The 27,621-nt window shown below is 52.0% G+C and overlaps 10 protein-coding genes across 10 annotated transcripts; 6 read left to right on the top strand and 4 right to left on the bottom strand.

The window, feature by feature from the left end:
* Window positions 1-556: 556 nt before the first annotated feature.
* Window positions 557-1,195, bottom strand: J4E82_004563 (uncharacterized protein; the record flags this gene model as incomplete). The annotated part of the gene is made up of 2 exons (XM_051730840.1): window positions 557-665; window positions 720-1,195. 2 exons carry the CDS (start codon window positions 1,193-1,195, stop codon window positions 557-559), a joined length of 585 nt encoding a protein of 194 aa, XP_051589321.1.
* A 994-nt stretch (window positions 1,196-2,189) lies between these two features.
* Window positions 2,190-4,331, top strand: J4E82_004562 (uncharacterized protein; the record flags this gene model as incomplete). Its single annotated transcript, XM_051730839.1, has 1 exon — window positions 2,190-4,331. One exon carries the CDS (start codon window positions 2,190-2,192, stop codon window positions 4,329-4,331), a length of 2,142 nt encoding a protein of 713 aa, XP_051589320.1.
* A 466-nt stretch (window positions 4,332-4,797) lies between these two features.
* On the bottom strand, window positions 4,798-7,181 carry J4E82_004561 (uncharacterized protein; the record flags this gene model as incomplete). The annotated part of the gene is made up of 4 exons (XM_051730838.1): window positions 4,798-6,530; window positions 6,581-6,986; window positions 7,038-7,090; window positions 7,142-7,181. The coding sequence occupies 4 exons, from the start codon at window positions 7,179-7,181 to the stop codon at window positions 4,798-4,800; spliced, it is 2,232 nt and encodes a 743-aa protein (XP_051589319.1).
* A 342-nt stretch (window positions 7,182-7,523) lies between these two features.
* Window positions 7,524-9,548, top strand: J4E82_004560 (uncharacterized protein; the record flags this gene model as incomplete). Its single annotated transcript, XM_051730837.1, has 2 exons — window positions 7,524-7,748; window positions 7,818-9,548. 2 exons carry the CDS (start codon window positions 7,524-7,526, stop codon window positions 9,546-9,548), a joined length of 1,956 nt encoding a protein of 651 aa, XP_051589318.1.
* Window positions 9,549-9,863: 315 nt separating this feature from the next.
* J4E82_004559 (uncharacterized protein) lies at window positions 9,864-10,475 on the top strand (the record flags this gene model as incomplete). Its single annotated transcript, XM_051730836.1, has 1 exon — window positions 9,864-10,475. One exon carries the CDS (start codon window positions 9,864-9,866, stop codon window positions 10,473-10,475), a length of 612 nt encoding a protein of 203 aa, XP_051589317.1.
* A 727-nt stretch (window positions 10,476-11,202) lies between these two features.
* On the top strand, window positions 11,203-12,121 carry J4E82_004558 (uncharacterized protein; the record flags this gene model as incomplete). Its single annotated transcript, XM_051730835.1, has 4 exons — window positions 11,203-11,311; window positions 11,361-11,695; window positions 11,744-12,048; window positions 12,100-12,121. The coding sequence occupies 4 exons, from the start codon at window positions 11,203-11,205 to the stop codon at window positions 12,119-12,121; spliced, it is 771 nt and encodes a 256-aa protein (XP_051589316.1).
* Window positions 12,122-12,629: 508 nt separating this feature from the next.
* J4E82_004557 (uncharacterized protein) lies at window positions 12,630-14,814 on the top strand (the record flags this gene model as incomplete). The annotated part of the gene is made up of 4 exons (XM_051730834.1): window positions 12,630-12,639; window positions 12,751-12,879; window positions 12,933-13,452; window positions 13,503-14,814. The coding sequence occupies 4 exons, from the start codon at window positions 12,630-12,632 to the stop codon at window positions 14,812-14,814; spliced, it is 1,971 nt and encodes a 656-aa protein (XP_051589315.1).
* A 708-nt stretch (window positions 14,815-15,522) lies between these two features.
* Window positions 15,523-22,302, bottom strand: J4E82_004556 (uncharacterized protein; the record flags this gene model as incomplete). Its single annotated transcript, XM_051730833.1, has 1 exon — window positions 15,523-22,302. The coding sequence occupies one exon, from the start codon at window positions 22,300-22,302 to the stop codon at window positions 15,523-15,525; it is 6,780 nt and encodes a 2,259-aa protein (XP_051589314.1).
* Window positions 22,303-22,930: 628 nt separating this feature from the next.
* J4E82_004555 (uncharacterized protein) lies at window positions 22,931-24,113 on the bottom strand (the record flags this gene model as incomplete). The annotated part of the gene is made up of 3 exons (XM_051730832.1): window positions 22,931-23,893; window positions 23,947-24,057; window positions 24,105-24,113. The coding sequence occupies 3 exons, from the start codon at window positions 24,111-24,113 to the stop codon at window positions 22,931-22,933; spliced, it is 1,083 nt and encodes a 360-aa protein (XP_051589313.1).
* A 1,211-nt stretch (window positions 24,114-25,324) lies between these two features.
* Window positions 25,325-27,352, top strand: J4E82_004554 (uncharacterized protein; the record flags this gene model as incomplete). Its single annotated transcript, XM_051730831.1, has 2 exons — window positions 25,325-25,832; window positions 25,992-27,352. The coding sequence occupies 2 exons, from the start codon at window positions 25,325-25,327 to the stop codon at window positions 27,350-27,352; spliced, it is 1,869 nt and encodes a 622-aa protein (XP_051589312.1).
* Between the last annotated feature and the right edge of the window lie 269 nt (window positions 27,353-27,621).

Below are 27,621 nucleotides of genomic sequence, written 5' to 3'. Positions count from 1 at the left end.
CTTACCATGCCGTGTATTCCGTCCAGTGAACCGCGTGCCTCGCGCGTGAGCACTGATGGCGACATGCATTTAACCTGCGTTTCAAATAGGCCGACGATCTAAGCAAAGAACAGTAAGTGAGTGATATTCTGCATCGGCGGCGGCACTCGCTAATGTGCAAGTTATCAGGGTACGGTATGTTGTGGCGCGCTGGTTGAGCAAGTTTATTACCAAAGCAGTGGTTCTATGGCGGAAGCGACTAGCGTCGAACATGGATCTATTCCACCCATGAGAATTCCGGTGACACTCTGAGGCCTGGACTATGGTTCTACACCGGCTTTGAAGATCAAAATCATGGGAATAACACGTTCATGAATCGCATGTTCGGATCTTGTGTGGAACAAGCTTTGTGGACCTGGCGATAACGTTAGCACTTCGTGGGTCAAAATGTTTGGCCGAGCACGGAGCGATAAGAAAGGTTCCGTGAAGCATGAATTAATTGAGGCGCTGATGTGAACAAGCAACTTTGTCATGACAAGTTTTCTTATGAATACATAGGTGTGGTTAAGAATCTAACTTAATGGGCCGCAACTTGGTTGAATCTGCCAAATGCCAGTTCGCCGACAAAAGCACCTGCCAAAACAGACAAAAAGTATCCCACATTATATGTCATAACTGCCAACATGCTGTTGAGGAGTCAGCTTCGACCAAGGCAATGTACAAGCATGCATATTACTTACAGGAGGTATCCGACACCAGCCGCAACCGTCATTATGAGTGCCCTAGGCAGATCGACACTGAACCTCCATGGCTGAATATGAGATACAGGCGCCGAGACAACCCGCACATCTTCCTGGACACCATTTGTTGTAAGAATACCAGTCATCGAGTTGGCGTCATCCGTAGCTTTCTCGATAACCGCTCTTTCGCCAGCAACGACAACATATCGTCGCTTCAAGGCGCTCTTAACTGCTCTGACCTCAAGCAAGGTTTTCGCTGTAAAGACTGCACGGAGGAGGATGGAGAGGAAGATAAGGAAGATGCATGTCCCAGCGTATTGACCAGCAGTCGTAGGGGTCCATGCTTCGGAGTATAGCGGAGTGTTCGTCGCCGTGAAGAAAGCCATTGCCATGCTGCCATGTGACGAAGTACCCATATCCATGCCGCCCATATCCATCGAACTAGTAGCCGTTTCGTGACCCTCGTGAGCGACCATGGTGCCAAGCTGGGTGTGTGTGCGCGCAATCGATGAGAATGTTTCTGACGATGAGGTTCAGAAAAGCGTACGTCTGGGTTGTGTGGGGTGATTAGATATCGAAGACTAGGTACTGAGTTCCAGACTGCTAACTCGGTACTGGGGAGATGATCGCTTAAGAGTCCTTGGTACGTTATGGGGGTTGCACGTTCGCTGGTTCCGATTGCGCAAGTAAAGACGCTTCAGCATGAACGCATAACCTGGGGGCGTTGATTTCGTGTTGCAGTGTATACGAGTTAAGTGAGTGAGTAGGATCTTGCGACACTCAAGAAAATGTCAAGTCTGGGCTGATGCGTGAAGCGTCAGGGCATGTGAGCACATTTCTCGGCACTGCCTTCCCGCCTACAAGTAAGAGAGAGCAATCTCGAAGCCACGGACGGCCTGCAGCGATGCACCTGCAGCTTCGGTGGGCCATGGCGCGCTGCCGGTGACTACGAACGAACGGGCGACGTTCAAAGAGCCGTGAGTTCCAAGAGCGACTTTGAGCATAATTAGCCGTCTTTGGTTAGCACGCGAAGCTTGACCTACGCCACGGCCAGGATGGTGCCCACTGGCCCTCAATCCAGGCCCCGCAGTGCATCGAGCCTGCATGTGGGAGGCGATTGATTACACTCGGCACTACGGAAACATTGGATTATTGTTAGAAGCGTATCTGAAGGTGCTCCATGTGTGACACTTCCTCTACATCACTATCGGTCCTCGTTGTTCCTATGACACTGCTACACTCTATCCATCTCCCAAAGTACCAGAGTGTATCTTCGCACCCATAACTCATCAGTCGACGAAACCATCACCCTAGTTACGTCTTAGACTTGTTTCCGACCGAGCCAGCATGCGATAAACACCAAGGCTAGGCTTTCGCCCGTCCGTCATTCGCAAACGCCCAACTTCGCATCTATTCCAGGCCTGAAATCATCAGCCAAACGACGGTTGCGTAATCGCAGCGGCGCCCATCATGAGCCACAACCACATGTCGATGGGCTCTATGGGCATGTTGCCCGAGCTCACAGAATGGCCAGATTTCTACTACGCAGTAATAGGGGCAGCAGTAGGCGTCGCAACAATTTTCAACGTCTACAACTACGTGCTATACCGCCAAAGAATGCTTACGATAAGAGGCGGTTCGCAGACACCCGCAAAGCCGAGGTCATGGTTCGCTCTTGGAAACGCGACACTCTTCGCATTAACGCGCGAAGCGTCTAACTTCTCTCTCCACATACCACTAAAGGGTCGCGTACTCAGATTACCAACAGTCGGTCGATCGTCCTTGGTTGCAGCAAACGTAGTAGTCCTAGTCGTCCTATGTTTGTACGGCTTCGATGTGACGGACCAGTTCAGTATGGAAAATATTGGCTTCCGTTGCGGTGTGGTTACGATCGCCCAACTACCTATCATCGTCCTACTAGCGGGCAAGAATAATGTAATAGGGTGTCTTAGTGGTGTCAGCTATGAACGTCTCAATTGGCTTCACCGGTGGTGCGCTCGATGTATGCTTCTCACAGCTACTATGCACATGGGGTACTTCTTCAGTGCCTGGGCACCGTACGACTACATTGGCTACCAACTCAAGAACAACAAGATTGTGTGGAAAGGCCTTGCCGCCTGGTGCACGCTGGCGTGGATCGTCTTCAGCTCTATGACACCCATTCGTGGCTGGAACTACGAAATATTCGTTATCCAACACATCGTCTCCTTTGCGGTATTCCTTGCGTTCGTTTACATTCATACCCCTATCGAAATGAACGGCTATGTTTGGGCACCCGTTGCCTTTTTCCTGTTTGACCGTGTCTTCCGCGCGCTCCGACTACTATACATCAACACATCCTTCTTCCATCCATCGTTGAAGAAGCGGGGCCAGATCGATGGCTTCTGGGTATGCAAAGCTGAGTTCAAACCTCTTCCACACAACACCACACGTATCGTTGTCACCAATCCTCCTATCAGCTGGACTCCTGGCCAGCATGTATACCTATCTTGCCATTCCCTAGTACCACTCCAAAGTCACCCGTTCACCGTGGCATCGATCCCAGAAGATGGAAAGATGGAGTTCTACGTCAAGGCTGAAAAAGGCGGGACAAAACGTTTCTTTCGGCATGCTGAGAGATCTGGCAGTCTGGTTGGAGTGACTGCAAAAGCCAGAAACGTGGCCATAGAAGGCCCCTATGGCACTTTGAGACCACTTCGTCAATTTGACAGCGTCGTTCTCCTAGCGGGCAGCACCGGTGGAACCTTCACCCTTCCGCTCCTACGCGATTTACTCCAAGGCTGGAAGGAGAACGCTCGTGATAGCCCAGGCAGCACTTCATTCTTGAAAGCGCCAACTGGCGCCGTCACACGACACCTTCGCTTCGTATGGGTTGTCAAGAGTAGAGGTCAACTCAGTTGGTTCTCTGAGCAACTTTCCTCCATATATACCGAGTTCGAAGCGCTGCAAGAAACACTTCGCGATATCAAGCTCGAGATGACGGTGTACATCACCTGCGACGAATCCTTTACCGAAGAGCACAATTCTTTACTCTCGGGTGTGACAGCACCCAACACGAACGCAGCACAGCAGCAGAAGGAACCTAAGCACGGCGCAGTGCAGTATAGATCGCCTCAACAGATGACAACAGGAAGCAGCACGACAAAGTCAGAGAAGGAAGGTTATCAAGAAGTCGCATCTCTCAATTCTGAAAGCCTCGATGTCCAGCAAACGTCCTGTGGTCCGAACGGCACATGCTGTTGCCGCGCTGCCATCGACGAATCGGAGTCTTCTCCAGCCGGTAAAACCGTATGTGTCTGCTCGAAACCCAAAGCCAATGCATCATCTCGTCCCACTTCCTTCGTACCTTCTACTCCATCTTCTCTTGAACCAAGTAAGAAAGTTGTCGTACATCCTGCGATAGCGGTATACTCGGGTCGACCAAGAACACGCGATATTATATGCAGGTCATTGGAACAGGCGCTGGGAGAGAGTGCAGTGGTGGTGTGTGGGCCGCAGGGCTTAGTGGCGGATGTGAAGCAAGATGTCGTTTGCTTGAGCGATGAGAGGGCAGTGCATAAAGGAACGGGCGCGCAAGGCATATACCTGCATACCGAGAGCTTTGGGTGGTGATACCCACGACGACCAATAAGTGTTCGTTGAATCTGTCACATCGTGAATGTTCTCATCCGTTAATGAAGTATGGTAGTGGTAACATTCGTTGCGAAGAAATAAATAAGACTACAGATGCAAACCGTTTCATGACGGTGCAACGCCTCAACACGCCTATCCAATCCAATCCACAATATCGCCCAAAATATGCTAGTATGCTGGCGAGAAGATGTGATGATAAAAAATAAGACCAGATGCAGTGATGACAAAGGGAAGAGATGGTAGATAGGACGCGACCCAATGGCTCGCTTTCAATCCACAATCATCAACGCCGAAACACCACTCCGTTTGATGAACAAAGGAAATGGTATCTGCCCTCCAGTTTTCCAACGCCATGGGAAGTGTAAACCAATACACCCATTATCTACTCCTCGTCGTGTCGTTGTAAGTGTCGTAATCGTTCCGGAGCTGTTACAGATCGTCCGTCCTACCGGACCATGCGTTTGCTGCGGACAATGAAGGGAGATGGCATCTCCGGCTCGGTCTCTGGGTCCCATACTGCAGGCGGGCTGATACCGCCAGTCCTCTTGACAGGACTCCTTCGGCCACCATATCCGAAGCCTTTCTTCGCGCCACCCTCATCTTCACTCATAGTGTGCACAGGGATACCGCGGGCTTGTTGAAGCTCGACCAATGTGCGACCCTGAACACCACCGTTGTTGCGCATCGCTTGCACACGGAACGCCTCGTTGCCCTTCTTTGATGGGAGACCAGCAAATGGTATGGACTTTGTTGTGGCGCCGGTCTTGCGTGGCGACGTCGATGGGTTGTCGGTGGACCTGGCCTTCTGTCGAGAAGGAGATGCAGCAACAATGGGTACGGCAGAAACGGGGCGAGGCTTCGTAGTTCTGGGACCCAGCAGGTTTGGTGTGCTTCCGAGTCGGGCGTTCGCCTTCAGTAGTGGTGCTTGAGCGTTCGCGAGCACCTTGAAAGGGTCTTCACTCATAGGACGACCGCCAGAGGCGCTTCGTGCGCGGGTTGGCGATGGCAGCACGGGAAGGTCGTCGTCATCGTCGAAGTCGGCATTCCACTCAGCCTCAGTGGGCGAAGGAGGAACATCGGCTTCCCACTTCTTGGCACCTTCCTTGGCCGCAGCGAAGATGTTTTGCTTAGGTTGCTGGTTGCGACGGGGGGAAAGGGAAAGTCCCTTGAGCGAGGCAGGCGCCGGCGATGGCTCGGCCATCTGAACATCCATGGGAGAATCCGGTACTTGTGTGGTGGAAGGCTGGGAGAACATTGTGCGGGCGCGAACGAGGGGGCCTCGAGACGGTCGCTTTGCCTTTGGTTTGGGCGCAATAGTGACGTCCTCGGTGTGATCATCTAGGGAGAGTGACGAAAGGTCTGTTCCACTTGCGAAGTCGGAATCTGTGTTGAGCGTGTTCTGGGAAGTGTTTGTAACGGCACCTTCAGCCTCTGCTGAGAACAAAGCCGAAGGTTCGGTTGCCGCCATGGTGGGTGTGTTTGAACGAGGAGCCAGCTTTGGTGATGTGCTCAGACGGTTGGGGTACATCTTCAAAGCGCGCTCTACCCGCCTGTTGACCTCGCCCTCAAACGTCGCCTGGAGGTGCGCCAGCTCTTTTTGTACCCGCTGCTCTGTTTGGAGCTTCACTTGCCTCTCGATCTCCAATTGTGCCTTGACTTCCCACTCTCGTCGTAACTGGTCGTCCAATTCTTTACGGATACGTGAAATGGCCTCGCTTGCTTCCTTCTCTCGCTTCGCTGTGAGCATACGTTGCTCTCGGAGATCTTGTCCCAGCTTGACGACTTCCTGCTCTTTGCGCATGAGCTTGACAATGGGCAAGTTGAGAAGGGCGGCAGTGTCTGGCCTGTGATCGGGTGTTGTGTTGAGGCAGCTGGCGATGACTTTTCGGAGCTCTGCTGAATAGCAAGCAGGTATGTCAGGGTATCGACCCAGCTTGATCTTGGAGATGAGTTCGAAGTGAGTCTTCGCGTTGAAGGGAGGTGACTTGGTGCACATCTCGTATATGATGCAACCGAGTGCCCAAATGTCGGAATGGGGTCCATATTGCTCCGCCTTGCAAATCTCGGGCGACATGTAGAAAGGAGTACCAACGTAGGTAGAGGCGAAATCGTGCGATTGGAGGATCTTGGACAGACCGAAGTCGCCCAGCTTGACACTGTTGTCGTCTCCGAGAAAGACTGCGGGTTGTTAGTACAATCAAGCGACAACAGAAGGACCAGATACTGACTGTTTTCAGGCTTGAGATCTCTGTGGAGAATCATAGGCTTGCGTGGGTCACGGACTGGCTTCGCGTTGCCAACCAGGCCCATGACGTTGCGGCCTGCCGCAGGGGGGTCTTCGCCATAATGGCAGCGGTACAAGGCGCTGACGATTTGGCTGAAAATGCTCCAGACAAACTCCTCCTCACAAACTTGGTTCTTGTTCTTTAGGTCTCGAATGACGCGTCCGAGGTCGCCGTTTCCGCAGTATTCCATGTAGAGGTGGAGGTCTTGCGATGCCTTGATGTGGTCGCGTTCGAAGTAGGCGACAATGTTGGGGTGTCGGAGCTCCTTCAGGATAGACAGCTCAGCCTGCAGCTGCTCGCGTTCCTTCTGCGACATCTTAAGATAGCTGATTTCCTTGCGGCAGAGGATCTAGGCGGCGGTTAGCAAGTCGCGTGCGCAGGCTCTGTCGTGGTTGCATACATAGCCATCTGACTTTCGCTTGACCTTGCGAATGATACCAAAGGACCCATGGCCTATACAATGTCAGTACGCGTCTCCCGTCATACTCCCAGGTCCGGCCGTACCAATCTTCTCGAGCACATCGTACTTTTCTTCCTCGGGCATGGTGAAGGTATTGCTATTGCTCAAAAGACATGCAATTATGGAATGTAGGTAAGGGTAGCAAGCTGCTGGGTTAGTAGAGGTCGAAGGTAGTGACGGGTGTAGATTATGTACAATGAATGGGTGGGATGGAAGCCAGGTTTCCTTGGTGTTTGGGCCTGTTTACGCTAACGCCCGTCAACCCAGCAACGCCCACGTTTTGCAGTTGCCAGGTGGGACGCACCCTTGTCACCGGCCTTATCGATAGCACGCCGATCTACGCCGCCACTCGTCATCGCATAACAATCAGTAGTCACTCTCGCAATATGTCGGGGCCAGCGAGTGAATCCACTTTTTGCCACAGCCATGGACGTCAAGAAGAAGTATGAGATCGAGGCGGCCCTCGCGACAGAAGCCCAGGCCATCTCGTCGGGCCAGCTCAAGGAAGAGAACCCGCTAGACTTGAGCGATGATTTCAGGGTCTTTTGTGAGGCTTGTCGGAGGGGAGACTTAAAGGTTTGCCAGGAGATGATCTCGACGGGTGTGAACATCAACGCCAGGGATAAATTCGATTATACACCTCTTATCCTAGTAAGACACCCTTCTGCTTTGTCTGGACACTTTGTTACCTGAACAAGAGCAATGCGCTGACCGCTGAAGGCTAGTCTCTGCGGTCACTACGAAGTCATAAGGTTGCTCCTTGAAAACGGCGCACTCTGTGAAAGAGACACTTTTCAAGGGGAACGATGCCTGTACAACGCCCTCAACGACCGTATACGCAACTTGCTATTATCCTACGATTACGCGAAAGCTTCCAACCCCCTCCAACCGCTGGCGGCGCACATTACTTCACTCCTCACGAGGACTTCGCCTAAGACGACAGACATCACAATTACAGCCTATGGTCAAGAATTCCATCTTCATAAATTCCTCCTCGCGGCACGATCGCCGTACTTTGCGAAGAAGCTGGAAGCAGCACCGAACACGGCCTCGTGGAAGCTACCAAACACCATACCCGCAGAGTCGCTAGGCGTGGCATTGCAGTATCTCTACTTCCAAGAAGTCTCAATACGCAGAGCGTTACATGGATTGAGTGATGAGCAGGAGCTAGTGGTGCTAAGCGGCATAGATAAGATTGGCAAGCAGCTAGAGATAGAACGTTTGTTCGAAGATATTACAGAAGTCTCGGATCGAAGATTGTTGCGTCAGCGACGCGCGGAGGAATTGGAACGGGGCCGAGATCAACTAGAAGGCTGGTTCAAGAACAACGTCCTCCGGCACAAGCGGGTCGTAGACACTGCAAAGGTGGACAACATACAATGGGACCGGGAGAACTCCATCTTCGCCGACATACTACTGCGTGCCGACGATGATGACGAGGATCAAGATTCCGAGGGCACCGATCGGTCACCAGGGCCATCAGAGTCATCCACGCCACCTGTGCGAAACACTCCAGGTCCTCTGTTAGGAATACCAGTCGGACCTGGTCGCGCACGTTCGAGGTCGCCTTCGCGTCAACAAGCGCCTCGTAAATCAACTATCTTCCCCGCGCACCGAGCTATGCTATTGCGTTCTGAGTACTTCCTGACCATGTTCAGCTCGCAGTTCAAGGAAGCACAAGACACACCGCATCTACAGATTGTGACTATCGACTGCTCGCCAGCAGTTTTGGAGACTATCCTTACATTCATGTATACCGAACGTGCTGACTTTGGTTTGGATATTGCAATCGATGTGCTCTTTGCGGCAGATCAGCTCTTCATCGAGAAGCTGAAGCAACGCGCCGCTATTATCATTTCCGCACTGGGTAACGGCGCAACCTCAGCAGTCGAGTCAGATAACCCACGGGGTGCTACAGATGCAGATGAAGCAGTGGACATCTATGAAGTCATCCGAGCCGGGTGGGACACAAGAGTACAGCGGCTTGAAGAATTTGCTGCGCGATACATCGCCTACCGGCTGGAACACTACATAGACCAACCTGAGTTTGCAGAGCTAGTCCAGGAATCTGCAAATCGCGTCAAGGCACGTCAAGAGACCGATACTGTCGAACTCGTCGACGACATCCGATACTACCTGTCGGAACGATTCAGGCTTCGCTTTGAGGACAGCGGGCTGGATGAGATGATGGATGAGAACGCAGCTATGCAAGCCAGTGCCGATGGAGATCTTGTTGATGCTATGGGCGATTTCGCGCTAGAGGACGGTATACCTAATAAGGTGCAGCAAGATGAGAACATGGCGTCGGTCGAGCAGCAAATTGCTGCTGGTGTCATTAGAAATCTGGATGGCGAGGAAGTCGGTGATGAATTTGCTCAAGATGCGATGAACTATCAAATCCTGCTAGGGAAGATAGATACGTTGCTTGAGAAGCTAAACTTGGATGCTTAGACAGAGAATCCAACCAAGCTTCATGCTAGATGCAAATTCACTTGCATGGACCGTAGCCCTTCAAGGCACACGGTCTTGCTGTCGTGCCGCAAAATGCAGAAGCGCAACACCCCTGCCTAACCGCACTTATTGACACAGTTGTATCTCCAGCACGTGTCCAGACCCCAGGCAGATGTTTAGCGAATGTTGAAAATCATCTGCTCTCTAGAAATACGCCCCATTTCTATGATACCTTCTTCATCCACCTTTCCCCCCACATTGCGAGAATACTTCTTGTTAGATCCCTCGGCCGTCTTCACATCGACTCGCATCATTATGACATCTGAATTGGTGCACGACTGTATTCGTAATGACCTCTTATGCCGACTACGGTGGAATTTGTTGGCCGACTTGCACAATATCGAAATTGTGGTAGGGCCTAAGAACGAAGAGAAGACAGTCCCGCTATTTGACCACCCCTCTGCGAATGATGACATCAGTGAGCCTGGTCTGAGCCGCATTGAGGTGAACAGCCGCGAATGTCTCGAAAAGTTCTACCTCTCGTACGATTCTGACCCAGAGCCGGACGGTTATCGACCCCCACCCTCTCTCATCGTTTCAAACGAAGACGGAAGGTCCATTACGTTGAGGCAGTTTGTTACCGAAGTGCATGCCTACCTGAACGAGCATTTGGACGAAGTCAAAAGCGCTCAGAGAGTAATGGCCGGGACGCCTTGGTCAGAGACGATGCTGTTCTACCGGCGTGCCTGGCCAAGGAGAACCGATGGTGGTAACATCATTGTGAACGTCGAATTAATGCCTCACGCTCGGGATGCCGATTTCATAGAGAAGCTTTGGGCTGCTCAACTGATACAGGCCCATGCGTACGAACAACGGCGACGGGCCTGGGCGCCGCGAAATGCGAGCAGTGCACTTACTTTCTTCTGATCACTTCCACGGTCCATGGCACAGGCCGACCAGTTGAGAAATCGGTCTCGATACCTTTGGGGACGAGGAATACGCGTCAACAACAATGAGTGGATGCTACAATTCTTCTCTTTGGATGGGTGCCATGGTCCCTGCCTGCCATGAAGCGTACATCATCTTCCAACTATACTCAAGGGAAATTGCAATCACTAGCCACTACATGAGGTTCCAAAGGCCCCCCTAATTTGTCTAGCATGTTATCTAGTGTACCATTACGCGAGCAGGAAAAGCATCCCAGATGAGCTGAAATGGGCCTGGAAGTCTGGAGCCATACTAGGGGGTACGCCGGCGGAGGGAGCATAAGGCGGGTATTTTGTCAAGCCTGGTTAGCAGAATGAAAATCAAGCTTTCTGTACCAAGAGCATTCGGTCTATCTATGGCGCTGGTAGCCAGACTGATTTGCAGTAGGCGATGCTGTCTTAGTTGAACCTACTTCATCATAGCTATTGGTGACATCATGGTGGGGTTCGGTGCGCAGCTCCCCGCCAAATGGTCGTTGACAGCTTGACAAATACCGTAGCAACTCATAATGCGCGTCATTGCCCGAGCGACCTCAACTCTTCAAACTCCAACGACTCGGCTCTTACCTCAACACTTGGGAAGAGCTTCAATCGCAAGGCCGCGACTATTCACAAGCTACCAAGCAATACCAACGCGCAAAGTACTTCCAAAACAACACATTGCCAATATGTCGACCGAATCTACACAGTCGCAGGCATGCTGCAACACACCTGCGGTGGTCAGTAAAGGCTACCAGCCAAAGGGTGATTATATTGAGGTAGACGGATTGAAGACCTGTACGTCCAACACCGAGACATCACGTCACGTCCCGACTAAATTCTACAGACCAGACCGGTCCCAAGGACGCAAAACAAGGAATTCTAGTCGTCTACGACATTTTCGGATTCTTTAATCAAACACTGCAAGGCGCTGATATCCTGGCTTACACCGACAGCCAGAAGTACCAAGTTTTCATGCCTGATTTCTTCGAGGGCAACCCAGCCGACATCTCCTGGATGCCGCCAGACACCAAGGAGAAGGAGCAAAAGATGGGTGAGTTCTTCAAGTCGCAAGCTGCGCCTCCGAAGACACTGCCGCGCATTCCGAAGATTGTCGACGAACTCAGCCAGAAGAACGGCATTGAGAAGTGGGCTATCATTGGCTTCTGCTGGGGCGGAAAGGTATGAACAAAGTGATTCAACCTTGATGCATGTGCTAACACCGCACAGATTGTCAATTTGTCGTCCATGGAAGGCACAAAGTTCAAGGTCGCCGCTGCGTGCCACCCCGCCATGGTTGCTGGCGACGACGCCCCCGGCATCAAGATTCCCTACATCATGCTTCCTTCCGGCGATGAGCCTAAAGACGATGTTAAGAAGTGGGAGGAGGGTATCAAGGTTCCTCACGTTGTAGAATGGTTCCCAGACCAGATTCACGGCTGGATGGCGGCACGCAGTGACCTTGAGCAGGAGAAGGTTAAGAAAGAGTATGAGCGTGGGTATAAGATGGTGTTGGACTTCTTCCACAAGCACATGTGAGTTTGATAGAGCTGTGGTAGTGTAGAGTTAGATGCTGAGTTCGCTAGGGGTTCCGAGGCGAAGCTCTAGTATAAAGGTAAGCAATGTCGACAAGGAATAATATATATGATTTTATGACATGAAAATGCTGTTCCAACACTGTAAACAAGCTGACTGCGAGCATTTCACTAGCGCGCTCTGGAAGGCCCCATGGGCGAGGATGACAGCCCAGAGATGGCGTGCAAGCAATTTTGAAGCCGCGCAACCATTATCAACTCGTTGGACTCATCGCCAATGTGGAAAAGGTCCGACGGAGTGGGATAGAGGGCGTCGCAGGATGATGAGAGTAGGGTGTGGGGCTCTTAGCCGTGGGGTTACTCCATGGGGCCGTGTGCATTGGCGTGCCCAGGTGGAACGGCGGTTTAAAGGCCGAGGGCACGTCGGCAATTGATCACGTTGTGGACGAACATGTCGCAGGTTATCTAGGAGCATTGGGCGTACTTCGGCTTACTTTTGTCGCGACTTATCTCTTCGGTGTATTTCTGTGTTTTGCTCTCGTACATTCTCCAGCCACGAGATATAGAAAGCACACCTCATCATGGCTCTCGGTGCGTGTTCCCATTTCGTGCAGTAACAGCCGCGGCGCGCTTGTCACGTCAACCCCCAACCATGTCTCTACCCAACTCACGTCGTGCATCTAAACTGACCCGGCTTTGAAGCACCCGTAGCAGGCGCAATTGCAGGCGTTACCGCAGCTGCCGCCTACATCGACGCCAAATACCACATCACCAAAGACCTCAAGAGCCAACGCGTCCTGAAGGCGGCCGCGCGCGACCTCGAGAGAAATGGTAAGCCCGAGCTCTGTAGACTGTCCGTCTGCTGTATTCTAACAAGACACCAGCACAAGGCAAGGGCCAGTCTCTGTGGTACCAATTCGAAGCCCAAGTCCGCCGCCTGCCCTCGACCGAAGAATGCATCTGGTCTCGCACCGGCTGCTACACATGGGCCGAAACCTATGCCAATGCCTGCCGATATGGCCAATACCTCCGCCAAAATGGCGTTGTCCCCGGTCAGCTCTTCGCCATGTACATGATGAACCGCCCCGAATTCTTATTCGCACACCTCGGTAGCTGGAGCATAGGAAGCGCGCCAGCGTGGATCAACTACAACCTCGCAGGCGATGCGCTGGTGCACTGCTTGAAAGTGAGTGGCGCCAAGGTGTTGCTTGTGGATGAGGATCAAGAGTGCAGAGATCGTATCGAAGCTGTGAGAGAGAGGCTGGAAAATGAACTGGGCATGACTGTCCTAGTCCTCGACACGGCTCTGAAGGGAGAGATATCCAGGCTGGAACCCGCGAGGCCCGAGGATGAGCTTCGGGTGGGCATGAAGGGAAAGTTCCCCCTCTTCCTGTTCTATACAAGGTCAGTGAGCATCATGGCAGCTGTTGCTGGAGCGGTGCTGATTATGACAGTGGCACGACTGGACACCCAAAAGCTTGTCCTTTCGAAACCCAGAGAGCGGTCGGTTTGACTCAACGTGTAGGTGCAATGGGGCTGAAGTCCGGGCCCAACGGCGACAGATGGTATGTCTGCATGCCTCTATACCACGGCACTGGAGGCACTACAGCACTCGTCTGCATGGTCACCGGTCTCACATGCTGTATCGGAACCAAGTTCTCAACATCCAGATTCTGGACCGACGTACGCGATTCGAGATCTACCGCCATCGTCTATGTAGGAGAGACCGCTCGTTACCTTCTCAACGCCCCTCCAAGCGATCTGGATCGGAAGCACAATGTCCGAGCCATGTTCGGAAATGGCCTTCGCCCTGACGTATGGCAGCGATTTGTCGACCGCTTCGGCATCGAGGTCGTTGGTGAATTCTTCAACAGCACAGAAGGCGTCATGGCGCTGTTCAACGGTTCTCGTGGACCCTTTACCGCCACGTCAGTCGGCCACCAGGGTATCATCGATCGCTGGCGCACCCACAATACCTACGTCCCCGTCGAGGTCGATATCGTGACAGGAGATCTCCTCCGTGATCCCAAGACCGGCTTCTGCAAACGAAAGGCCTATGAGGAGGGAAGTGAGATTCTCGTCCAGATGCCAAGCGAGCAAGCTTTTGTCGGCTACTGGAACAACCCCGATGCCACAGAGAAACGCTTCGAGCGCAATGTCTTCAAGAAAGGCGACCTCTATTACCGCACTGGCGACGCACTGCGCCGCGACGCTGATGGCCGTTGGTTCTTCATGGACCGCCTCGGTGACACCTTTCGCTGGAAATCTGAGAACGTCAGTACAGCAGAAGTCAGCGAAGCACTTGGCTCCTTCCCAGGGATTCAAGAGGCAAACGTTTATGGCGTCGAAGTGCCTGGCTTTGATGGTCGAGCAGGCTGTGCAGCTATTTACATCGACCCTGCTCATCTAGACTCCTTCAATTTCAACGCGCTACTTGCGCATGCGAAGAAGAAGCTGCCAAAGTACGCAGTACCTGTGTTCTTGAGGGTCCAGAAACAACAAACGACAATGCACAACAACAAGCAGAACAAGGTTCCATTGAGGAACGATGGCATCGATCTAAGGAAGCTTATGGAAAGGGCGGACAAGGAAGCCAAGGAGCAAGGGAAAGAAGAGGCTGAGTACGACACCATGTACTGGCACCCTGCTGCTCTTGGATCTGGCAAGGGCAAGACTGGTAGCGACGACGGCTATGTTGTTTTTACCATGGCGGACTGGGATTTGCTTAAGGGAAGCGTGGATGTAGAGGGCGGTGCCAAACTATAAGCTTTCCATTTTCATGCGTGCTTGGAGTTTTTAGCTAGCGTTCTTGTTTCGAATAGATTGTACATCTACATCCTGACCAAATCCTAACGATGCACTTGGATGACCATGAATGGCAGACTTGGGATGGATTTATAACTTCTCAAGAACAACCACACATCGCAGGACAACGTTTTGTATCACTAGAGGACTCTCGATGAATGCATTACACTAGTATCTCACATTAATCATCCTCGACTACATTCCTCCCTAGGCTGATGTATTACCTGTGTTAATGATGAACGGACTTTCCACATACAGCACGGTTGAGCAACATTGCGTGAAACTGCCCATCTTCTTCAACAGATACAAGCAACATCATAGCACCAATCGATATGGGATTGGAGTATATCGCATCTGTAATCTAATATATAGGCTCTGCTGCACTGGTAGGGCGACTCAGACGAAATCTTCTACTAGTTGAGCTCCTGTTGAAGTTTCGTACTCTCATTGGTTTAGCTATTTGATCGAACCGTTTGAACGTAGGTAAACAATAGTAGTAGGTTGTAGTTGCAATATTTATCAGTTCTGATTATGCAATCCGTACGCGTTGAACTAGAATACGTAGTACAGTCAACAACAAAACACTGTGATCGCTTGATTGTTGATATGATTATTCATGTGACTCAAAGAGACCAGTTTATGCTATTTCATGCCACTGAATTCATACCGCTAAACTATGAAATCGTACGTAGAGGTCCCCTCTCCCTCGCAATCATCATATGGCTGTTCTTCATCACCATATAAATTTCTCAGCGTAGATTGGAAACTTTGAATCCCACCAATTAGTGTTGCCCGTTCCTCTTCTACACTTCCAACGTCGAAGACTACTTCTTTCCGAGCGTGACCTTGGCCAAACCAAATAGATCCGTTGCTCTCGCTCCAGTTTGTTCTTACACCGTCCTCCAAGCCTCGTCGGCAGAACGCAAGTAATTCTGCGTGTTGCTTCTGCTGGATTGGCGCATGCGCATCGCCAATGTACGAGGGAATCGTCTCCGGCGTTGTGCCTTGGAGGAGTTTGATGACGAAGATGCTGAGTTGGTCGATATATGTAATGAGCGGTGGTTGGCTGGGACATGCAGAGGGCATAGTGCGACTGCATATATACTCTAACGGTGGAAGAATCGATTTCATAGCATTCATCATATGCGCAAGTGCAGCGATGACATGGGATTGCTGGAGCCAGTGCTGACTGTCCTTGAGTTGTTCTGTTCCGCGGATGAAGGCATGCGAAACCGATACGATACAATCCAGTACGGATATGAGACTGTCGGGCTGAGTGATACGGAGATCGAAAATCATCGTATCTAGAACCGAGGGCAGCGCTTGCAGTATTGGCCTAGCTCTGGCAAAGGCTGTGCTTGATGAGAACGCTTCTTCTAGGTACGCCGGAAGGACGCCTTGCAGCAGTACTGATCGCAGTGCAACCCTGTCAGGAGTTGGTGCCTCGTCAGTACACAGAGCAGTCGTGAGCTGGTTGACAAGGTAAATCTGCTGGTTATCGGCAGCAGCCTGTTGCACGACCGTCTGTATAAAGACTGATAGTTGTTTCGCAATTCCTGTGTCTGACAGTTTAGGCGCATACCCACAAAGGCGTGCCACGACATAAGTGGGATCTCCAGCTGGTAGTGGGAAAGCGACGGAGTCCGTGAAGAAGGGTAGAACGGGACAGATATCGTTTGTATACTGCTTGAGGAACTGAACGATCTTCTGCACGAACTCGACGTAAGCGCCGGTCACCATCGTACCCTGACGAAGCTGCTGATAGTTGTACTTCATCGTTGTCATAAAGTCCTTCAGCATAGACGCATACGATCTCTTTATGTTAGCAAGGCGCGCCGGCTCAGCTTGAGCAACCGATCGAACGTCATCGCGCATATTCGACAGAATACTAGAGATAAGCGCGAGGCGCCGCGTACGCAGAGTATCAGCGGTGATATCCCACTCATCGGTATCTGTATTGCGGAAGAAGGGTAGGTTCTGCATAAGTGGGTGATGATCATCTGTTCGCGCGATGGCATAAAACAGTCGATGCTGGAACCTGAGCAAAGACTCTCGCTCAACCAAGCATACCATTAGGGCTTGGAGGAAGTCGTGGCGATGCTCTTCGTAAGCGATCGAGTCGCAGTCGATAAGAGCGGCCATGAAGTACGGGCCGAATTTGCGCGTCTGCTCGGTGTGCCGTAGCTGTCTCCATGATACCTGACTGAACGAATCCAAGTAGTACGTCCATGACCGATCACCTGACGCTACCTGACCTTCTGCGATCAGAACCCATGTGTCAACGCAGTCCATGAGGAGGTTGTCGTCAGGGGAGTTTTCCGCGCCAAAAGCGTTGGACAGCAGGTGCCAGAGGGGCTTCTGAATGAAGTCGAGGCCTGATTCCTGGATGACCTTTGCGGGGACGTCAGAGTCGATGCCTTCCAAGTCATCCATGTCGGGGAAGTCGCCGTAATCCTGGCTTTCGTCACTCGTCTGTTGACTCACGTCCCTCTTCACATGGGCTTTTTGTAACTTTGCAAAGCTCTGGAGAACTTTCATAGTGTCGCGAATGATGCTGACAAGGCGGCGATCTTCTAGATGAGGGAGCTCAAGCAGGCACATGATGTCGGAATCAATGAGGAAGGCTCTCATGGATAAGTGGTCTCTTGCATGAAGGATTGCTCTATTCATCCCGGCAATGCAGTCTCGTAGTGTCGCAATGACCAGCTCCTGGTTTCTCTCCATTGTTTGACGGACCATGACTGCGGAGATATCGGTAGTACCATCTAGGACGCCAGACTTCAAGTAGTCATCTGCCTCGGTTTTGGCCAGCTTGTACTGTCTTAGTGTTTGATGCATTATGTCTTTGTACCACAATGCGAACGGTCGTGCAGAGGTGTACGGCTCCTCGGTCGATAGTTGAAATGTGGCGAGGTTGGCCCAGGCTCGAACGCTGACTCTACAGGCCTCGCGGTGAGAGCTTTCGTGATTGACAAGATCACGAATGTGATCCAGTTTCGGACGACAGGTTGGCGGCGCAGCAAAGTAGAGAGTGGAAAGTAGGTCATGATGATTGCGGAGTGCTACCAGATTCTCTTCGTCTAGAGGCTGATCTTTTGGATAAGCACGCCCGTGGTTAGGTAGAGACCGAAAGACAAAGCTGCGAATCTTCTTCTCTGGATAAGCGTTTGTCATACCCTGGAGGCCCAGAGCAAGACATATCAGTGCGATGTGGAAGGAATTCTCGTTTTGCTCGACGACGAACGACGGTGATGTTGCAAGATTGTTGAGAAAAGGTACCGATCGGTCCCCTGATTCCCGTCGCAGGTTCTTGAGGCCATTCTTACCGAAAAAGTCCAACACGGCATTAAGCATCAGCTCCGGACGACTCCAATGCCAGTGAGTGATCAACCGGTGGCATCGTGCGAGGTTAGCACGAACATAGTCGTTGAGTGACGCGCTGTGCTTCCTATAGGTACTCGGATACAGTTCAAATAACCGACGTAGGAGATCTCGGATACACGTCCAATTATCCTTCTGGAAGGTCTCTCTCCGGCTTTTAAGCGGAATGCCCGATGCATCGATCTCGTTGTAGGGGAGGAAAGTGAATATCGAAGCCCACGTAGTTTCGAAGGTAGGCAAAGATGTGGCGTTGGCGAGTCTGGAGCACAGGTCTTGGCCTACCAAATCCCAGAAATTACATGCTGGCATGTCCATCTCATCCAATACATGAGTGCAGATGACTACACTTTCAACGACAACTTCATTCTCTTGTATCCCCTTCTCGCGTACGGAATGTCGCTTATTTTGGTCCAGAAACTTGCCTAGATTTGGTATACCATGTCGCACCAGCTGCGTGATGATAGTCTTAGACAGGTTCTTGACAAGACCAACAAGCTCGACTCGATTGCCTTGATCAACAGTAGGATGTTGAGCAATACAATGAACCTGAAAGCTCGCGACGAGGATGTAGGCCATGGCATGTATGACACCATGAACGCCGCTAGAATTCTGACAAGCCGTAGTTCTCTGAGCAACCGACAAGCTGTCAAAGAGCGATTGGTAGAGCCGCATTAACTTAAACACACAGTCGTTTCGATCGATCGGGTCTAAGAAGCTGAGATGATCAGTTACCCAGTTGATGAGTGACCGTGCCAACCGAATCAATTGCGTCAAACCCTCATTGACTGACGATGGGATATGACGTTCAGCTTCCTGGTCTTCCAAAGGCTCAGACGCCGCTTTTACAAGGTCTTGCAACTTTGAAAACGTGTCGTCATTCCATGGGCCGCATCTGATCGAAAGAGCACCATGGGCAATAGTGCAATGACCAGCCGGATCATCAAAGCTGCGACCGTCGGGCTTGCTGATGACTAAAGCTCGGCGAAATTCGTCAGACCCGATGAAAGTAGACGAATGAAAATACGTATCAGCCGCTAGCGAATATACATCGAATGTGACGGGGTATCGAGTACCATAAGGACCCAGGCCATGGAGTATGGGTGAGCCTTGTTCAGTCTCAGCGTCCTGTACTTGAAGAACATCAGCAGTCTTAAGTATCTCCTGGACTGCCGGCTCGCTCGGCTGTCGATATTCCCGCGCATCGACATCAATTCTTTGCGCTTGGACCTTTCGCTTCAACCGTTTTTTGGGTGGAGGGTGCTGGTGTCTCGAACCTTCTGTTTGGCCTTCCCCTACCTCGTTTGCAGAAGGGAGGGGTGGCAGTTCAATGCCGTCGTCTGCGAGATATCGAGCTAACTGTGGATTTACGAAAGGCTCTTTGCTAGGAAGCTGAATACCGAACTCCTGATCAACACGTAACAGGCCCTTTTCGAATGCGATTTTCCGGTGACCTCGGCCAAAGTCGTTCTCATCGCCTTCTAGTTGTGCGGTTCTGAAAGGAAAAGGCGCTCGACGTACAGCCCGTCCTGGATCCCTGTTTGGTTGAGCACGTTTCTTCCCTGTTTTTGTGGACATCTTGATCTGATTCTGGGTTATAGAGCGTTGGAAAATGTGAAGACCTGTAGGAATAGATTTACGGGAGCGTGAGCGAGAGACGTCGGTCGCAGCTTCGGATCGCATGTCGAGCTCTTTCAAAGATCCTCCATCATTCACTGGAAGCTGCTCTGCATGCTGCTGATTATCGATCCTATTGATCAAAGGATGTCGTGATTTTTGTTGTTGCGATGCGACATTTGCCTTTAGTCTAATTGTGCCTCGTTGCCATTGTTTGAGAGTAACATTGGCCTCTTCTGTATCTTCGGCATTTTGGAGTCGTATTTGTTTGTTTCGCGGCTTTTGACGGGCTAGATCTGGTCTTTGGAGCGCTTGCCGCCTGGCAATGCGGAGGAATTGCGGTATTGCATCGCCTTGCCGAGATGGCGAGAGATCAACATCTATGACACTCATGGCAGGCAAAGGAGTCTTGCGTGGTCTTCTGGAGTTAGCTTGCTTCTTCTTTCCCGTCTGCCCGTTGAGCAATCGTCGTTCATAGGCTACACTCTTCCCCAGACCGTCCGACGATCTAGCTTTCTTAGACTTTCCAAATGCATCTGTAAGCTTAGTCTGTCTTTTCCGTTTTGGTCCGGTTCCACCAAGTGTCGGAAGGGGAAGATGATCGTGCTCCATGTCCGATAGATTGTCGTTAGCATAACGATCCTCAAACAGTGCAGCTAGTGCAGAAGCGTCAGCCATGGAATCGTGCACCGTTTCCAAATGATGGCTGACATGAGGTCTTGGCTCGTCATCTGAATCGTCTGATATGACAACGGAAATTCTTGATGGTGTTTTAGAAGCTGCATCTTGTCGGGGTCGGCCGGCTGGTCTCATGATCCTTTGAGCAACCCCACGCACAGGCGCAGTAGGCTCGGGAGAGGCAGCTGCGTTCGTACGCACCCGGTCTCGCTCGCGTTGCTCAGCCTGCCGTCGCTCCTGTGCTTGACGATCTTGTCGCAACCACGAAGCGGGCAACACTCCCTTAATCTTTCTGCCCACATATCTGATTTCATTGTCGCTTTTCTCCGCTTCACTGGCAGACTCGGCTGCCGAAGATGAGCTGTCCGTTATCACTACCCTGGTCGGTCGACGAAGCTGTCCACCGGACCTCTGCATATTACGTGGGGCCTGCTCGATGTCTGATCCCATCAGGATTTGAGGATCTTCTTGCATGACTGATGAAGTGGAAGGCGTAGGCAAGTTGGGGGCTGGGGTCATTGCACGTAGCGTAGCTGAACGACGAGCTGACATGTTCCCGTTCAATGGCGGACTGCTTGAGTACGGAGGTGAGTTCGGAGGGATGGACCAGATATCGCGTCGCATGTCACGATCTTCGAAGATACTTGTTGGTGCTGCGATAGTCTGAGTGGACGAGATGTTGAGCTTTCTACGCTTGGCTGCATGAGGGTGACGGAGCTGTGTAGACGAAACTCGTCTAGCAGAACTGGAGGCAGGGTGACGAAGATCGTTCCTCGGTCGTGGTAATACAGGTGTAGAGACTGGTATTTCAACATCTGGGGGACTGCTTGTAGGACTTTGATTCGGATCAAACTCTTGCTCCTGGGTTTCATCATTCTGCTGCTTACGATGGCCCTGGGGTGATCGTGACCGCTCCCTTCGCACCGGTCTAAGTCCTCTGCTCTGTACTTCTCTCCGGTACATCTCACCCTCCAACGCATAAGGATGCATCTGAATAGGCTTCCGTTGGCGGAACTCACGTCTTGCCCTGTCGTCGGCAATCTGCCTCTGTAGGGCGGTCGAGGCTGGTATGACTACTTGAACCGCCGTGCGACGATGAGGCGCAGCGAATGCCAGCGGGGGCGACTCCATATCCGTTGGTGGATCTGAGAGATCTGAGGTATCATCATCGGAATTGTCGGACAAGGGAGTAATGCCGAACTCATGAAATAGGGTTGGAACGTGTTTGGGACTTCGTGCATCACCCACCATGGTCGACTGTATGGGAACGGTCGAATTGTCGGAAACAGGAACGGCATGATTGTCGTCCAGCTGAGGTATGGATACGGCAGAGCTTGGCTGAAGTATTGGCGATGCTAGGCGTAGGGATGATGGAGGTGGTACATTCCGTCGAATCTTTGGCGTTTGCGAGCCGAGTAGCGGATCGGGGCTCTCAGTGAGCTCGCGTCTGAAGCTGTGCGTTGACCTGGGCGTGAAGGGAGATGGCGTAGGACGTCTGGGCGGGCTGCGTTTGGTGGGCGTGGTAATAACCGTCTCTTCCTTATCTACCCCTTCGCTACCTTGAGCAGCACAGTTCTTCTCTCTGTCTTCGTATACAGTCGCCTGTTCCTTTTCCGTGGCTTTTTCATGCCGTCCGATCGCGTCGACGCCTTCTTCGACGCGCTCGACGCGTCCACTCAGGCCACCATTCTGCCTGGAACCCTGACTCTCAAGCTGAGACTCGTCTTCTTCCTCATCCGAGTCCTGTACAAAACCTTTCTGTCGCCATTTGGACATTTGGACGCGCCTGCATGTCGTACCGGAGTTCGAGGCTGACGGAGTGAGGTTTTGGGTGATTGTTGAAGGCATGGCGCGTCGTCCCGTGCTCCGCCTAGCGTGTGCCGGGGGCGGAAGAGGGCTGAACTTTTTGCCCGCGGGAGTGCTTTCGTCATACACCCCAAATTCGAGAATCAGCAGTACACACAACGAGCAAACAGAATGGCGGGACGCATCCTTCCAGTCGCGCTGGCGACGATAGTCGGCGTATCGATTGGAGTGGCTACTTTTGATGGCGAGTTTAAAAAACAGCGAATAGCACGATTGGAGGCAGAATACAAACGGTACGCCGGCTCCACATGCGCTTTCTCTTGCTTTCACTTACATTCATACCAGGGAACTCGCTGCTGCTGCCGCTTCCACAAGTACAGCAACTCCGCCACCAGCAGCCCCGGTTGGCAGAGCTTCCACACAGCTACAGACTAAGAAAGAGGATATCGTCACTTCTGCGCCTGCTGATAATTCGTGGTCGAACACGCTCGGACTCTGGGCATGGAAGAAGGACAACAAGACGGAAAGTGCGACTGCGCCTGCGACTAGCAGCGCTGAAAACTCCAAAGGCAAGCCCTGATGGTATTGTAACTGGCATTTAAAGATCAAGTTGACGCTCGAGATCGCTCCACCGCCCCTGCCGCAGCGGATCCAGACGCTTCAGCTCGTCCAACCACGACTTCATGTCCTTTGTTGTAAACGACCCGGTTCCTGCGTCCACCGCTAGGTACGCCTCTGCGAGCCCGAGAAGTGCCTCGTATATCCACTTGCAATCCTCCTCGTCCTCTAATATCTCCCTGATATACTCCATCTCGTGCTCGTAGTACTTTTGTCGCTCGCCGTTGGTCAGATCCTGGACAACAAGCGAACCAGGTGGACATGACGGAGACAATATCGAGAGGAGGTATTGGTGGTAGAACCATATAGACTGGTCGAAAGGATCTGTGTTTATGGCTTCGCATATTAGAGCTAGTTCTGAGTTAAGGAATGCGCGGCGAGCTTGGGCGTCTGCATCGCGCTCGCAGAGCATCTTGGGTATAAGCTGGCTGCGGTTGTGCCAGGCGGAGAAGTTGGAAAGATTGGTCTTGATCATTTTGGTTGTGTACTCGAACTCGGACTCTGTGAGGCTTTTCGGTGTAGTGCCGGTCGTGGGGATGTCTTCAGACGCGGCCAGCCGTTCGATCTGCGACACGACGAATCGTCTATAGCCCCAGGCATGAAAATTGCGGCTGTCCGCGTGTAGCATCTTGTTTATGAGTTGCAGTTCTCCCGACCAAAGCTTATGTGATGCTTCCACGCCCATCAGCGCCTCCCCTTCGCGCAGAAGCCAGTTTCGGTGGTTCCATATCCAATAGCACTTTGGGAATTTCCGTAACAGCGCAAAGGTGAGATGCAGGTCGCCTTGCAAAAGGTCTTCTGGCGATTGCTCAAGAGCATCTGATGTCAAGAGCGCCATCAGGACGCGTCTCCTGTGGTTCCATATCGTGTAATACTCGGGGTTTTCGTTTAGGAGCTTCGTGACAAGGCCCAAGACTTCGATGGTATACTGCTTCTCTGCAACCTGAAGGGCGACTGTCAGCACCGAACGACCCAATCTGACTCTGAATTACATACCTTCGCATTCACCAGATCGGCTAGATCTTTGTAATCCGCAATCTGTTGAAGCTCCTTCTGTCGCGCCTCTTCTGACCGAACTATCGGGCCTGACCCACGCGATATACCGTGCTATACATGTTAGCGAGTGTCGCCGACGTATCCTCATGTCAACATACGCTTGCCATGTGTTCTTGCGCGGTTGACAAGGCTTGGCTGTTGTTTCCTCAGACTGCAGCCTCGGCGGGATGTTGCCCCACTACACGCGTGGAGCCGCTGCCCCTCCGTCATCTCGCGCGGAAGGTTGCCGTCAACACTCGCTGCATCTGTCACCCCTCAATTTGCTGCCAACATCCTAAGACCTTGACCCATCATTGCATTACTAACCTCGCAGCGATAACACCGGGACAGCAGGCAGTACCTCTCGTCCCTTAGCCTTTTTCCTTCGAACGACTTCACATGCGCTGAAACTCACAACTAAGCTCTCCAGTCCACTCATCTTGACGCAAACCGCTCCAACATGAGCGACACTGATGATGAAACATCTCCATCTCAGTCTGGCTATCTCACACCGCCGCTGTCTCCCACCAAGACTGTCTGCACTGAAGATTGGTCGTCACCTAGGACACCCCAGTCTCCTCGCAAAAGTCGCAGCTGTCTCTTCTTTAGTGACAACAACAATAACAGTGACACTACCAGGTCCAGTCTAATCTCGCCATCTTCTCCTAGCAAGTCAAAATTCTTTTCCCGTCTTCAGGCACTGTCTACTCCGGACCTTCGTCCGATCAAGCGTGAAGCTGTACTGGAACAATCAAACGATCAGACTTGTCCAGATCATCGCAGAGTCAACGATTTCAATTCTTCCTTTTTCAATCGCTCTACCACGCTCGCTCACTCAAACGTTCCCTTCGCATCTACTACAGCTGCATTGCCTCTTGATGAGGGGGACCTCGTTCCTCAAGGGGACCTCGTTCCTCAAGGGGAAGCCTGCAACTCCAATCCGCCTCGAAATGTATCCCTTGCAAGAAAATCAAGGCGCACAGATCGCAGCTCTTCAGATAGCCTGGTTAGCATCTTGAGTCGCGGCCCATCTCCTTCGCCAAATCCTATAGACACTGCCACTACATTTGAAAGCTCGAACTTCACACCCCTGCGCTACACTGACGCCTCTTCTGGGGAAACTTCTCGGCCTGCTAAGCTTCGTCAACTACCTCTGCGCTATGCTAGCTCTCCTTTGAGACCCAGTCAATGGGTCGCGCGAGGCGGATTTTTACCATCACCTCGTCCAAACCAGACCAGTACGCCAGATCGCTTCATCGCCAGCCGCCGGCTACCCGCGGTTACTCGAGAAAGCTTCGAGCTCAATAGCCCTGCAGAGCGAAGGGACAAGGAACAAAACATGAACCGCGGTACTCGCAGAGGCTCAGATGCTTTCAGTCGCCGACTGCGCAGAAGTGGTCGCATGAATGAGGAACTACGCGGGCTCAGAGAGGCACATTCCGTGGTTTCAGGGCGTGCCAATGCAAATAGAAGGAATGTCAACTTCAGGCGCAATCCTCTAACCTTGGGCGCTCGCCAGATCAGCGCTGGTGCTGTCTGGAACGTTGGTGGGCCTTCTGCTGTGAGCGACACAGTAGTTGCAGTGTCCACTGGCAGAGGTGGAATGCTCGGTAGTGGAACGAACGCGCCACTGTACAAATCTGCTTTCTTGAACCGAGCAGATCCAGATGCCGAGCTTGAAGCCTATGAACGACGTCTCGCACTAGCACTTGACATTGATCAAACTGATCGCATACTTCAGCACTCATCATCTGCAGCCTCTCCGCGCTCACAAAATAGTGGCCCTGCATCACAGACGAAACATGTCTGGCGAGACGGAGCTTGGCTAAGGGACGGAGTTGATCCGAGTTCGTTTATATTCCTTACGAACGTTTCAGCATTGTGTTGTTGCTGACCACAAGCTCAAGATACCCGTAAAACGCCGCCAAAGCGGAGACCTGTGCCCATTCTACCTTTCAGATATGTCCTTAACCCACCGGGGTTTTTTATACTAATCTGGCCTACAGTCCTTGATGCCCCTAACCTCCGCGACGACTATTACTGTACCTTGCTCGCATATTCTTATACCTCCAAGTGTCTTGCTGTTGGCCTAGGGAACTGTGTCCATCTATGGTCCGAAAGAAGCGGCGTCAGTACGCCAAACTCGCTGAACGCCGTGCCGCCAAATGGACCTTCAGATGTTCAGCATGTTACGTCGTTGGACTTCTCCTCCACAGCAGGTGGGCAAGCAATTCTTGCGGTTGGACGGGCTGACGGTCGTATCTTACTGTGGAGCCCGCTTGACTCGGAACCACGATTCGATGCTACGCAACCCAAGCCTGTATCATGCGTGTCTTGGAGACCGACTGTTGTACAGCGACCTTCACTCCGGGATAGAGCGATGAATGTACCAACCGAAGAATTACTCATCGGAGATGAGGTTAGTCACATCTACTTCTACAGTGTTGAGTGGCCTTCGGAGACACACAGTGCACTCTTCGGCTGGAATGGTGCCATGACATTGCTCGCTCGATTATCCATCCATAGCCAACAGATTTGCGGTTTAGCATGGTCGTCGGACGGCGAGCTTTTTGCAAGTGGAGGGAACGACAACAACTGCAATCTGTTTGAGACAAAGAAGTTACTTCGACCAAACGCTGCTAGCGAGAGTACAGCAGCCATATTGGATGTGCGTGAAGGTCCGCGTGGTGAGTCCATCTACACCGTAACCAACCGCAACAACAACCCCGTCTTGCACCTTGCGCAATCGGCGGCGAAACATACATGGACACTCAATGCAGCTGTGAAAGCCATGGCGTTCTGCCCCTGGCAACGCGGACTTATAGCCGTCGGCGGCGGCTCAAATGATCGCTGCATCCGCTTTTATCACACACGCTCAGGCACTTGTCTTGCTACTATCGACTGTGCAGCTCAAGTCACAAGTCTTATCTGGTCTCAAACTCGCCGTGAAATAGCAGCAACGTTCGGCTTCGCGCAACCCGAACACCCATACCGTGTCGCTGTCTTCGCTTGGCCTGGTTGCGAACAAGTCGTTGCCGTGCCGTGGTACGATGAGAATCGGGCTCTGTGTGCAGTCGCTTACCCCGGCGGCCCATTGAATGGTTCGCACATAGATGGAGACCGCGATGGTGGAAGGGCCAGGGGTGAAGATGGAGTCTGGTCGAGAAGAGGCGCCGAGGAAGGTTGCATCGTCGTTGCAGCCAGCGACATGGCAATTCGGTTCCATGAAATCTGGAGTGACAGACGGGGAAGTGTGGGTTTCGGTACTCTGCTAGGCAGTGAGACTACAGGCTTGTTAGGAGGAAGTAATATTCTTGGGGGCCCCTATGCTGGTGACTTTGAGCGGCCAGGAATGGTAATCAGATAGATATGAGATAGTCCTTGAGGAACGAGTGGGGCAATAGCATAAGGCGAGCAAAATAGCTTCTCAGTCCAGGTATAGCAAGGTCTTGGTTCTGATCCAGAACTGGCTTTGTGTTTGACATGCTACTACCAGGCACTTTTCGCTCATAAGAGAAGAATGCCAGTGGTGTTCTAGTATCGTCACCGTCTTCTAAGGTCTTCCATCACCCCGGTCCCCTCTTTCACTTTTCCCGAGTCTTTCAACGTGCACCTCTCCCAGCCTTAGCCGCACTC

This window comes from Alternaria postmessia, assembly GCF_024291825.1.
Source record: "Alternaria postmessia strain BMP 2775 chromosome Unknown scaffold_22, whole genome shotgun sequence".
NCBI classification, from domain to species: domain Eukaryota; kingdom Fungi; phylum Ascomycota; class Dothideomycetes; order Pleosporales; family Pleosporaceae; genus Alternaria; species Alternaria postmessia.
The sequence above is the reverse complement of the archived record's forward strand: the minus strand, read 5'-3'. Positions and strand labels throughout refer to the sequence as shown.